The sequence below is a fragment of the Dermacentor albipictus genome, unplaced genomic scaffold, assembly GCF_038994185.2.
Source record: "Dermacentor albipictus isolate Rhodes 1998 colony unplaced genomic scaffold, USDA_Dalb.pri_finalv2 scaffold_215, whole genome shotgun sequence".
Classification (NCBI taxonomy): Eukaryota; Metazoa; Arthropoda; class Arachnida; order Ixodida; family Ixodidae; genus Dermacentor; species Dermacentor albipictus.
The window spans coordinates 24,789-37,700 of NW_027225769.1; the positions used below are offsets into that span (position 1 = coordinate 24,789).

Sequence of the window (12,912 nt, forward strand, 5' to 3'; positions counted from 1 at the left end):
TCGCTCGAATTGTGTATATATAGCTCGACTGAAGTCTAAGGTCGGAAAACGAAGAGGCGTCGTTGGTGGTGGTGTGGGCTCGTTTTCTTGACGAGCGCGTTTCAATCAGCTTATGGGAGTCATTTATCAGGGCCCCCCAAAAAAGGAAGTATGGAAGGAAGGGCACTTCAAGAAGTGTTTCGAGTGTGTGTGTGCGCGCGCGCAAGTGCTCGTGCTTCAAGTGGCCGCTGAGTGGCGCGACCTCTTCTGCTCTCTTGACTTTAGATCGATTACTTCTTCCCTTATTTTTATATATCTATGTATACGTAAGTTCTTTGTTGCATTTTTTTTTGTCGAATTTCTTGCCTCATTTCTCGCCCGTGGCTTGTTGTAGCGCTCTCTGCCGGCCCGCGGATGAGCTATTATATCTCTATCAGTTCTTCTTCGAGTCGTGTTTTGTGTTCGGTGATTTTTTTTTTTTTCTGAAGTAATCTTTCGCTTCCTATCGTGTTCCATTCGCGGGTAATGGTGGAATGAAAGAAGAGACTCGCTGGTTGATTTTAGAAACGGAAAGAGAGAAAGAAATGGCGGGTGGGCATGGATGGGTGGAGTCATTTAAAGTGTGAAAGCCTATCCGCTTCCCGACGCTCTTTTGTTGACGCCGAATTTTCCGGATAAAGAGCGGAAAAAGTAAGAGCGTAGTCCTTCTTCTTTTCTCAAATTCTTTTTCTAGCGAGGCGCCAAGAGCATTAATCTTGTAAGAGGCGAGGCTTGTTAGCTTTTCGCGAGAGGACACACAAGTCGCGGTTGGCGTGGACTTGATCCTCTGTATACGGTCAATTAAGAAGAGCACTAGCCTCACTTATGGCGGTCCCTGTTCGTCAGTTTAGCGTTGTTTCTTTCTCCGCAAGCAATTGGCCCTGCTACGAATGTTTTGTTTCAGTATTTGCAGCTTTGTTTTGCTCGATTGCGTAAGTGGAAACTTCTGAAAAGGGTGGCGATGTTAACTGGGACCATGTTTTCCTCCGAGGACACTCCGTGGCGCTTTGTGCACATTTGACCAGTGGGTGTTTCTTTTTTTTTTGTATAACACGCTTACAACTAACAGCGTAAAGAAATCTCATAACTATGGTCGCGTAGCGGTGCTCATTTAGCGCGTTGACTCAGCTCTATATACTGCGGGTCACGATTGTTAGCGGCTCCAGTAACATTTACTAATGGTTATAGTTAGTAACTATACAACGAGTCTCTTATCTGAGAGGTCGTTGTACACTCGCATAGCCTAAGCTGTCTCATTAACGGTGCACCAGCTCCCCAAACTATACTGCTGGCACATGGGTGTATATTGGGGGAGTCACGTTGCTCGTGCTCGTGGAAGTTCGCTGGAGAAAATAGAAAAGAAAGGAAAAAGAAAAAGAGAAGAGGATGAGGTTGGCAGTGCGAGGCGTCAAAGTGATCGTTAAAATAGGTCGTTAAAAAACGCGCCACATTAGCGTCACCCACTGCGGACGTCACTTTGCGAAAATGAGCAGCGCGGTCACTGGTTTCGTCAGCTGCGCTGCGAAAGGCTCGCCGGAGTTGGGCCGCTTGAGCGGAGAGCACGAGATACAACTAGATGGGTAGCCGCCCTGCAGCATATGGCTACAGGGAGGAAATGTATAGAACAACTGGTTGGTTCTTTTCTTTCTGCTTTCTTTCGGCGATAGTGTCCGTATGCTGGTGTGGCACTGGAACCGCAAAACGTCGTCGAAGCTGGCCGTTTCCACGTTAGAATATTTAGGCAGCCGCAGAAACGAAGACACGCCTTCACAGCTCTTTGTGGCTTTCTGATAGGTAGGGGTTTTCTGCTGTGTGCATGAAGGAATATCCATTGTGAATGTGCTCAGTGTCCGACTTCGCGCACGTATCGCGAACTGCCTGATTTGTGTGTGTGTGTGTGTGTGTGTGTGTGTGTGTGTGTGTGTGTGTGTGTGTGTGTGTGTGTGTGTGTGTGTGTGTGTGTGTGTGTGTGTGTGTGTGTGTGTGTGTGTGTGTGTGTGTGTGTGTGTGTGTGTGTGTGTGTGTGTGTGTGTGTGTGTGTCAACGACAACAACAGTAGACATGTTGGACGTGGTTACAGTCGTTTACTACAGATATTCGTCTCTCTGTACGCGTAATAAATACACATATGTAGCGTCCCAGCTAACACTAGCCAAACTGTTCAACGAAGAAAAAAAATTTATAAAACACACTGCAAGCTACAATTATAAGACCTATGGTGTACGGTCGTCATCGTTCTTGCAATCATTCTTGCAACTGAATTGCTTCTGCCACTTGCATCTTGCACTGTGTTTTTTTTTATAATAATTATTTTTTCGTGTAGCAGCTTAGCTAACGTTAGCTGCGAAACACTATATAGCTGCCGGTGGCACTTTTGTGTAGTTTGCAGAAGGTCTACAATACGTGTACACGCAGTCTGGACTTAAGTCCCTACACTTCTTGTCGGGTTTTGTGCGTTATCTCTCTGTCTCTTCGTTCTCCTGGCTATTTCTCCCCCTTCGGCCGTTGTAGGGTAACAAAGTGATTTTTTTTCCTGCTTGACCTAACGCAACCAAGACAGTCTAGGTGGCGCTGGTTAACATCCCTGTCTTTTCCTTCGTCTCTCTCTGTCTAGTTGAAACGACTGCGTACTGGAATGGCTATATGATGTATTAACGAAAACCCCCGTACTGCGGCCTTATGACACTAAAGGGTGTGCGAAGGACATGCGCAAGTTACACCTTCCGAAGGTGCAAGCGTGTCTTATTTTGGCAATGCAGTGACTCTTGCGGTCGGCGCGACAGAACTGTTTCTGCCGATGTCTGCGTTGATATGACGCGTAATTGACAGTTGTATGTTGCTGCACCAGCACACTGAAGTGTGCGCTATGTGTTTAATACCTCTGTCACACAAGCACGCAAAAACTCTTTTACCTAAGCGGTCCTTTACCGAGTTGAAAGACCTCTAATTAAAAGGAGTTGCGCTGCAGACACACGGCGCGGGCGATCTCCTTTTATCGTTTCCTTCCGAACACGCTATGGAAAGCATGGCGCTAGATTCTGAAACAAAACCAGTTAGAATAAACCAACGTATTTCAATATAGAAATTAGAAACGTACTATAATATGCTTGTTTTAGTGAATTTAGATACAGTTTATTCGAAAAGGTTAAATTAAAGAAGATTTAATAAGGTAGCTTCAAGAGTCTTCGCAGAAGTAGCAAATTTTACATGTTCGTCTAGCAACCTTGGGCCACTGTTTACATCGGAGTCAACATGGAGGTCGAGAATATGGGGGACTGCACGGACACGAAGGAAAAAGTCGAAATAGCATGCATTTTGGCAAGGATTCTTGCTGCAGAGAGCGAAGCAGACGCCGCAAAGGCAGTCAAAGACCGTATTAAGCGGCAGTTGCTACTCAACGGGTGTACATTTTATGCCTTGGCGCTTCCCACGAGAGTCTGCAACCGATCGACGTGGGCTTTCATCCGCCACGAAAAGTGGTTCGAGGAGACTGTGCCTCACCTCGGTGGCCACAACTTCAAGCAGTCGTTTCGAGTGAACCCCTCAACGTTCCGGTTTCTCGTGGAAAGTCTGCGCCATGTGCTCGAAAAACAAGTTACCAACATGCGTGACCCGATCACTGCGGAAAAGCGTGTCGCCATTGGCCTCTACAAATTGTGCTCTTCTGCCGAAGATAGAACTGTGGCAAACCTCTTCGGCGTTGGGCGCTCATCCGTCAACGTCATTTACAGAGAGTTTTGCGCAGCTGTTGTCTCTGTGCTCGAAAGTGACTGGATCAGAATGATTACTGAAGAGGAAATGCCTAGGCACATCCAAGAGTTCGAAGCCGTGTGCGATTTCCCTCAAGCTGTCGGTGCCCTTGATGGCTGCCATTTCCCTATTTCGCCTCCAAAGAAGTACGCCACCGACTACTACAACTACAAGGGTTGGTAAGTGGCCACGATTTAACTTATTTCATGTAAGTGTTCTGTTTGGGCCCATTTTTATAGTAGTAAAAAAAAGTAACTGACTGACCCATATTTTATTGCTAAGTAAAATGTTATTCAATTTTACCAGCAGCTCTTAAGAAAACGCGTAATTTGGTTCGCAGTCTTGCAGTGTTTAGCAGCGACAATTTTAATGCGACGACGAAAAGAGTTCTCCGCAGGACTGCAACTCCTATACGATGTAGAGTACGCTAACAGCGACCGGTTGTGGCATTATGTGAAATAATGTAATCCGAGCTGCACTCACAGCTATTAATAAAAGCAAACTGTAAAATCGCATCACAGTAACTAAAGGCAGTGAACTCAGCAGTGCCATGCTGCACTAACCTTTATTCACTTTGCACTTTGTTTTTTCTTGCAGGCACATTATTATCCTACTAGCATTGGTCGACCACAAGTATCGATTCAGATACTGCAATGTCGGTGCCCCAGGACGCTGCCACGACGCACATGTGTTTGGTGTTTCACGGCTGTCGAAGATTGTCAACAGTCCCCTTTTCAAAGCACCTGTTGCCGCAGTGGGTACCACAGCAGTCCCACCGATAATATTATGCGATCAAGCATTTCCACTAACCCCAAACCTCATGAAGCCATTTGGACACCGAACTGTCATCAGTGAAGCTGAAAGGAATTTCAACTGTCATTTATCTGGAGCAAGGAGGATAGTTGAAAACGCATTCGGAAGGCTAAAGGCCCGGTTCCGTTTCATTGCGAAAAGAATGGAGTGTTCTGTTGGCAATGCCCGTTTGGCTATACGAGCATGCTGCGTGCTCAATAACATTTGCGAGCACTTCAACGACAGTGTCCACCCACAGTGGTTAAGTGAGGTGCAGCAGTCCAATGCTACATTTCCACAGCCATCACGCAGAACAGAAGCTGAAATTGGAAATGCATCCGCCATCAGGACAGCACTTGTGGAATATTACAAGCGAAGGAACTGAACGCAAGAGTCCCAAGAATCAGCAACAATTGTGGAACACCATGTCAGTTTTTACTAAAAAACTTCAACATTGCATCTACAAGTTTCTCTTGCAACTTGAGCCCCTCTTTACGGAGATCCATTTCCATTTTGTGCGCATCAGCAAACTGCTCTCTCTGCCGTCGCTGCTCCTCAAGCATCCTTTCTTGAAAGTCGCCAGCCGGTTGCCTTCTCTTCCTGCGGGCACATTCGGAACTGCCACTTGCGAGGTTCCTGGATTCAACCTGTTGTACTGGCGACTCGGAAGGTGAACAATCTTCGGCGACGTCTTCACAAGAAGCAGAGCCGGAATCAAGCATGTCGAAGATCAGCTGCGTTTGAAGAAGGGATCCGAAATACATTGACCACATTAGTTGATGTGTGAAGCGGTAAACAATTAGTTCAGGGTTTTTACTTGCAAGAGAGCTGCCTCTCCTTGCGTGTATGTATTCACGTTTTTTTATTTTAGAGTCTGCATTTTTTTTATTCTCCAAACAGCGCACTGCCAAGCTTGCAAAATGAACAGCGCGTGAGCACAAGCAGAAATGAACCACAGTATTAACAAGAGCAGTCCGCTACACTGCAGGGTTGTGCAGATTATGGGCTTGGCAGCACAGCTGATGCTACATTATGTCTTGAAATTTAGTTGACTGTAATAAAGCATATATAGTCTCCACTATGCATTTCTTACTTCTTCGACGGAGGCAGTGCTGCTTGTTGTGCTCTCGCTGCACCCAGCCTCTTCCATTAAAGATGTATCGTGAACAGGCAGGGATCCTAGAAACCTATGGACTTCGGAGAAGAATGGCCAGCTCGGCGGTGATGACCCTGTTGTCATGTGTTTCAGGCAGCTCCTGGATAAGAAAACGAAAGAACTAAAATTTTATATACTCAAAATGTAAAGATATACACAGAGCAAAACGTTTGCCGATAGATACAAACGCGACTTGATGGTACAGAAAGCCTGAGAAGCGAAGGTAACCCTTTTTACTCGAAAAAATTTAAAGTTTCTCATGTTTTCTTGTCTGAGAACAACGCTTGCGCATGGTCCGAGAAAAATGCAAACCGTAGTCACATCTGCAGAAATGAAAACATGCAGACGACTTCCTGCTTCGTATTATATGTTGCCGTGAGAAGGCGTACAATATAATGTGAAATGCGCCTGTCCATAAGTTAAGGTTCCCGTTATCTTGTGACGAACGAAATCATGCTATTGACGACCTGCGCGGGTTGTCATTCTTCGCCGCATGTGAAGGCGAATTTGCGTTTACTCAGACCGACTCGCACTGTAAAGGAATTGCAGAAACAGCCTTTAGCGCGTCGTCGACTTTCGTGTGTGCAGGGCGCAGTTCAGCCCTGCAAAATTCGACGCTAGCTGAAATGAAGGGTCTCTGCCTTAAAACCTTCGTTACTACGGCTCCGTCCGCTAGATTAGGGTTCCGTCGCTGCCTACTACGGAAACAACGTTCGATGCTGAGGTCGCGACACCACAAACGAGAGCTTGCAGCTTGCGACCACAGCCTGAAGCCGCTTCAAGGTAAATTTAGCGCTCACAGCTTACTGCTGTGCTTTGTCTTACCTGTAGGTCTGTCCCAGGTTCTCTATCTTGCTGTGCACTTGCGCCTTTGTGCGAGGTACACCCATGCTCGTCAATGCTTGTGCAATGCCATCGTAAACGCCTCCGTTGTGCTTCTGCGCACGCAGCGAGGGCAGGTTGTCTTCCCATAACTTGATTAACGCCCAGGTGTCTCTCTCCGACCACTGTACCCGCGGTTTTCTTTGGCGTGCCGGAGGCTGTTCGTCGGTACCGCTCGCCGTAGCCATGGTCGCAGAAAATGGCGCGAATTTGCATCGTCTGTTAGCGTCACGTGATATTTTCGAACTGCTTACGAGAGTGCCGTGAAAAAAGTGCAAAACTGCGCCTACTTAAGGTTCAACGAAAGACAAAACCCTTTTTTGTGATGTGTACACTTGAAATAAAAATGCACTTTTGCTTCGTTTCTTTATTGCATGATAATTACTGGTGCCCACTGCGTTGGAGGCTACGCCTTTCCAGCCGTAAAAGAGATCGGTGATCTCCGGTTTCGGAAAAGACCGCTTCTGAAAAAGAGATTAAACTTTGGCGTGTGTCTGCGGATGCAACTCCTTTGTGTGAGATGTCTTTTTCTTCAAATGCCTTTAAAGTGCTCGTGTGACAGGGGTATAACCCTTTCAGGCTCCACTTGCAATTATGCATAGAAAAAAATCTTTTTATATATAAACATTCTTTTTGGGACCTAAGAAACACAAAACCATCGAGTTCTTGAAAGTTGTCATGAAACTTTATTATTTGCAACATCGTACACAATTGTGTACACAGCACCTCGGTGGTCACAAAATTCACTTGTGGAATGCGAGGAAGCAATTTCTCTCTTTCGTCAGGCACAGTTGCACGGCGCATTTCATGCAGAATATCCGGGTGCCTCGTGTGCACTTCTCGGGCTTGCACCTACTTCGCACCTTCTGGTCGCGGGATTCGAACCAATGGTCAAAGGAGTCGTAGTGCGCGTCGGTGCAAGGAAGCGATATTCTTGCTTTTTTGCCCTATCTTTGGTTGTGGTGTTTGGATCTCTGCAAGAGAAGGCCTTCCACGCTTTTTCTCGGGTAGTACCGACTTAATTAATGCTTCGGCAGCTTGCAAGCAAGCGAAAATTCATCGAATATAGGTGTTTCGCTCCAGGCAGCATTTGATTGTCACGGTGGTAGTCCAGCCAAGAATTGCAGATACCCAGGTTCACAAAAGGAAAAAACACTCTGTGTCCACTTCTTCAGCTTGCGTTTCCCCTGCAGCAGCATCTTCCTCTTCTGTGAGGTTGGTGAACGCAGCTGCAACGCAGGCGTCGGTCGCTTCGCACGTGGCTTCTTCTTCGTCACTTTCCCCAACGTCTGAAACATTTATCAGCAATGAGCTCCAAAAGCCTTTCAGCTGTCTTTTGGGTTTTCTTATACTTGTTTGCATTGTAGAAAGAACGACGAATGGCCAAAAAACCTGGAAAGAAAATCAAAGCAACTCTCAGCGTTCTTCATTTCTGCAGCGACCACGGCGCTTTGTACACAATCGTGTACACATGCGCGTGCGAGCGTTAGCGTTCGGTCATCTCCTCAGAAAGGATAAAATTATCACTCCTCGGTACTTCATATGATGCACAAGCGCGTCTATTTTTTTTTCGCTTGCCACAATAAAAAAAAGCGGCTCTAAAAAAATAAGAACTTCACTCACCGCTCTTTGCTGCTCCGGCGTCCGGCATTTCTTGTTTTGATATGAACATCTTCACCGAAATGCGACAGATAGTGCCCAAAATGCACATGGTTGTCAGTTTAAAGTTTGGGAATGTGCTAAAGCCAACCTAATAGAAAATTGCGCGCCCTAAACGTGAAAAAAAAACACCAGAAGTACAATGTACACAATTGTGTACAAGGCGCCTTAAATGGTTAACGCAGGTCTGAGCATTAATGACCGAGCAGTTATGCAGAACGTGCGGGTTGCCCACACTGAGATCGGTGCGCTCCAGTTTATTGACTTTAATTATACCGATTGGGCATCTCTAAGATACATGCATCTCACGGAATGGTCTGTAATTTGTGCTGTCTGCTGTCGTATGCCTTCTAATGTGCGCGATAAGGATTGCTGCCAAAGCTTTCCAAAAACTGGACAATCGGCCGCTTTCTGTGCAGGTGCTGCTGGAACACCGCCCCCATCGCCCGTCGGCCCATAAAGCGGTGAAGGCACTTTTGTGTTTCTTAAGGACGACGGGTTTGTGCGACCACCTGTGACTATTAAGGCAATTTTTGGAAAACCACACGCGTCAGCGAACTTGCCGCAGTTTCCTTCTTTCCTTCCCTCCTCTCTCTCCCTGTGATCTTTGCTTTCCCCTTTCCCATTCCCCCGGTGTAGGGTAGCCAACCGGACGTTATTCTGGTTAACCTCCCTGCCTTCTTCTTTTCTCTTTCCTCCTCCTCCCTGCCTGCATATTGAATAATTGGCGAGCGTCAACCGTTATGAGTTCGTGTCCGCGCCGAAATGCAAATTTGATCGCAAGTGTTCTTGCTGTTGATTCCGCTTGCGATTTGCGAGGATAGATCGTTCACTTATCCGGAGAGGCAGAGAGGGCAGCCGCTTCCTGAAGCGTATATTACTCTGTCAGGTTTAACTGTCTTTTTGTTAAATTGTGTTGCATTCTGCTTGAAGGGCGTAATTTCGTATTTGGACCAATCGAATAGATGGCGTTGCCAGGGCTGTAAAGTTGGGAATCTCTCGCTAGTTCCAAGTGATTCAATTAGATAATTTCAATTCCGAGTGGTCTAAAGGTGGGAGCTACAGAAGCATAAAAACACCTTTTGGGGTGTTTTATGTCTTGAAGCGCCGGACGAAGCCTCAGGCGGAGGGTGTTCGAAGTAAGCAAGGAAGGCTCTGACCGCTCTAAGTTGTACAAACGATGCTCAGTACGCCAGCTGCGCACACATATGTGTGAACATTTTGATTGCTTCTATAGCGTTCACCATCTTCAACGCCTGCGATTACCTAGTTAAGTCGAGAACTAAAATAGCCGTAATTGCTTTCCAGGCTGCAGTACATGTTCGCATTTTCTAACGAACCTCTCACTTACAGAACATACTTGCTATAAGCGGTTCTGCGAACTTTTACTTATGACATGTTGTTAACTGGTGCGACTTGCATAACTTTCACGGCACTTCAGAGTTTATTTGAAAGGCTTATGTAATGGTCTCGGCTAGTTCTTGGGAAAACGCAGGGAAGGCCACGGGGCGGGAAAGGGTGGGGGCGAGGTAAGAGGTTGAGAAAGTGCTTCTGTACAAGCACGGTCACACGATGGCTGCCGAACGGCCCCTTCCAGTCCAGCGACGCATGCTATGACCCGAGCACTTTGCTGCCGACGATCGCCGCGCGATACAGCTGGCCATGGAGCGCGGCAATATGGCCGAGGCCGTTGCCGGCTGCTGCTGACGGCCTACGGCGCGCGCTATAAAAACCCGGCGCGGAAAAGAACGAAGCGTGTAACGAGGCAGAGGAGAAACATTTCCGCTCCTCGAACGAGGCCTCTCGTAAGCAGGGGGACGTTGCAGAGCGCGAGGGTTGGAGGGGAGGTGGGGGGGAAGGACCCATAAAGACCAGATGCTGCATTAATTGGCCTTCCGTCCTCTTGTCGCGACCACCCGCGGTCTATATATATAGCTCTCGCGGCGGCCGAGGTGGTTTTGCTACTTACGCTCCACGCACCTCCTAGCGGACGTTAGTTGCCCTGGGCGGTGAATCGTGAACTTTCTGCGTCTCCTGCTCGATCGTTATATACGACAATGCGGGCATTTCTTGCCCTTGCGGCGTCATATTGAGGTTTATGGTGACGTGTTGCTGTTCACCGCATATTACGGTGCAGTGTCGATTCCGGATTTTTTTCCCTTTTGGGAGGTCGGGTTAAGAAATTTCGAGGCGGGATACGGCTTCCATGGCTTGTGCTGCCGCGGAAGTTCGAGCACTAGCCTGAAGCCTTCGAAGTGGCAGATACGAAGGAAAGCTGAGACAGTCGCCTGCGGTTGACGAGCGACACCCGTGTCTTCTGTGTTGGTGATGCCGAAGATTCAATATAAGCGTTCCTGCTGCAGGGCCAAGTGCATCATGCTTCACTTTGTCTCAGTGACACTCTGTGTGAGCTCCAACGCGGGACCTCTTCGTCATGCACTGTCGCGTTGCAGGTGATACTGAGCGTGATACATACATACATACATACATACATACATACATACATACATACATACATACATACATACATACATACATACATACATACATACATACATACATACATACATACATACATACATACATACATACATATGCACGCACACAGCCGGCCATAAAGGTTTCCAGCATAGAGTTTCCTACAAAAATTACTAGAGGGAACTCTGGCGCTGCAGTCGTTGTCCTACCATGGGAATGATGGGAAGTACATGGATTTGTCTGATCTTCGTGCTTATGGATTCAAACGTTCTTGTGGCTTTGTCTATTACGCTATATAAATCTTATTGTCGTGCATTTAAGCGCAATCTATATTCTTCGAAGTGCAGAAGACGCCGGGAACACGCACAATTGCTATTAATTGCAATGATTGAGCTTGTCCAGGCGGCCAAATCGAAACGCGCCAAGCGTCTCACTGCACTGACATGCCCGTGATAAATTCATGAGGTCTTTTCATTCGCTTGTCAATAAATGCGTCCGTGGCTTAATCGTTTCAATACCAGGCTTCTGTGCTGGAGTCCTGTGTTCGAATTCTGTCGTCGGACAATTTTAATGATGTTGATTGAAGTATTTATTACGCAATACACTGTTGAAAATGACGAGTTTACAAAGCCGTTTGAAGCCAAAAGGACGAATTTTAGGCAAATCCATGTACTTCCCATAATTCCCATGCTGGGACAACCGTACTCATTGCAGCTCCCGTAGACACTAGCGCCAGAGTTCCCTCTAGTAATTTTGGTAGGAAACTCTATGGTTTCCAGGACACGGCGTTTGTCAAGAAGCTTATATCGCGCAAATCGCGGGCACATAGTCTCGAATTAGAAGTTTGAATATGCAGTTCTTCTTGCGACCCACACAATGATCCATCAAATTAGAAGCGCCATGATACAAGAAAGCGGAAACTCACATTTGCTGTGGAACCCCTGAAGCGTAAAGTTTTGTCACTGGCTGTACAAACGTAATTCCCCCCCCCCCCCCCCCCCACACACACACGCAAGTATCTTTATTTCTTTTTTTTTTTTAGTAATGTGTGTGGCAATGCATGCGAACTGTGGCTTTGAACGCTGCCGCCGATTGGCAAACGCGCCAACGCTTATGACGTCGTCATCCTGCGGTTCTAACTTGGCAAAATGCACGTTGTGGCTGTGAGACATGCGATGAAAAGTCAACGCATTCCGATCTACTTCGAAGTATTTTGTAACGGTTTCTCAATTTTTACTTAGCGGGTTTGGTTTGTACAGACGAGTCCTTGCGAAGAAGGAAGCAGTAAATACGCATCTTGCGCATGTTGCGTTCTCTGGTAAAATCAGCTCCTTTATAACCATGGTGCGATGTGGTTGGTCGTGTGGCTGAAGTCAGTGGTGGCACGATGGGGCCTCCACTCGCAGCGGATGCCAATCCAAATATCGTTTTCATTGTGGTATACATATCAAACCTTCCTTTGCTTGCGCATTGATGAGATTGTAGTTTGCCTTGCGCTCTTCTTTTCTTTTTTCTGTTTTGCTTGCGTCGCGCGTGCTAGTCTCATCAGGCGTCACGTGACAGAGCCGTGTATTTATTTGTCTATGCAGAAGCTTCATTTATACTCGGGAGTTCTAGTACACATCTGGTGAAAAACCTGCCGCAACGGGGTTATTGGAAGAGAACGCTATTGTGTGGGCAGACAATCTGTGCCAGTCTGTTTAGACCCAAAAACATTTTATTCATTTCTTGTTTTATTTTTTTCGCCAGATGCTATCGTTTGGAACTCTTTCAAATTATGCGACGTTGTCAAACTTCACCATTTTTTCGTTTTTAAAGTCAAACAAAGAGATCGTAGCAGCCTATTAGCCGATCGGAGCTGGCAGTATGGCGAATTTGACAATATGGGGGAATTTCGGTATCTGAAGAATAGTACCTCCGGTGTTGCAGTGGTGCCTGAGCTTCGCAGTTGGTTCAGTGTCTAGCACACGGTGGTCGAAAGTGGGCAAAGTAACAATGGAAAGCTGCTCAAGAATGCTTTGAGCTCTGCTATCGGGTATGTGGGCATCTTGTAGCCGAAAGGGTCAGTCTCGGAAATTCGAGCAATAGACGCTGTTTGTGCTGCATCACGGTCAACAATAGTCCCCCCCCCCCCACCCCCCTTTCCCTCGAGGTGTGCGCCTCGTCAGGGATAGGAT

The 12,912-nt window shown here is 46.9% G+C and overlaps 2 protein-coding genes across 2 annotated transcripts; one reads left to right on the forward strand and one right to left on the reverse strand.

Moving 5' to 3' along the window:
• The first annotated feature begins 2,969 nt into the window (after window positions 1-2,969).
• LOC135901091 (uncharacterized) lies at window positions 2,970-5,639 on the forward strand. The gene is made up of 2 exons (XM_070530543.1): window positions 2,970-3,947; window positions 4,366-5,639. The coding sequence occupies exons 1-2, from the start codon at window positions 3,271-3,273 to the stop codon at window positions 4,943-4,945; spliced, it is 1,257 nt and encodes a 418-aa protein (XP_070386644.1). The 5' UTR covers window positions 2,970-3,270; the 3' UTR covers window positions 4,946-5,639.
• LOC135917306 (myb/SANT-like DNA-binding domain-containing protein 1) lies at window positions 4,974-7,152 on the reverse strand. Its single transcript, XM_065450865.2, has 3 exons — window positions 6,542-7,152; window positions 5,654-5,816; window positions 4,974-5,294 (listed from the first exon to the last, which is right to left on the reverse strand). The coding sequence occupies exons 1-3, from the start codon at window positions 6,784-6,786 to the stop codon at window positions 4,989-4,991; spliced, it is 714 nt and encodes a 237-aa protein (XP_065306937.1). The 5' UTR covers window positions 6,787-7,152; the 3' UTR covers window positions 4,974-4,988.
• Window positions 7,153-12,912: the final 5,760 nt, after the last annotated feature.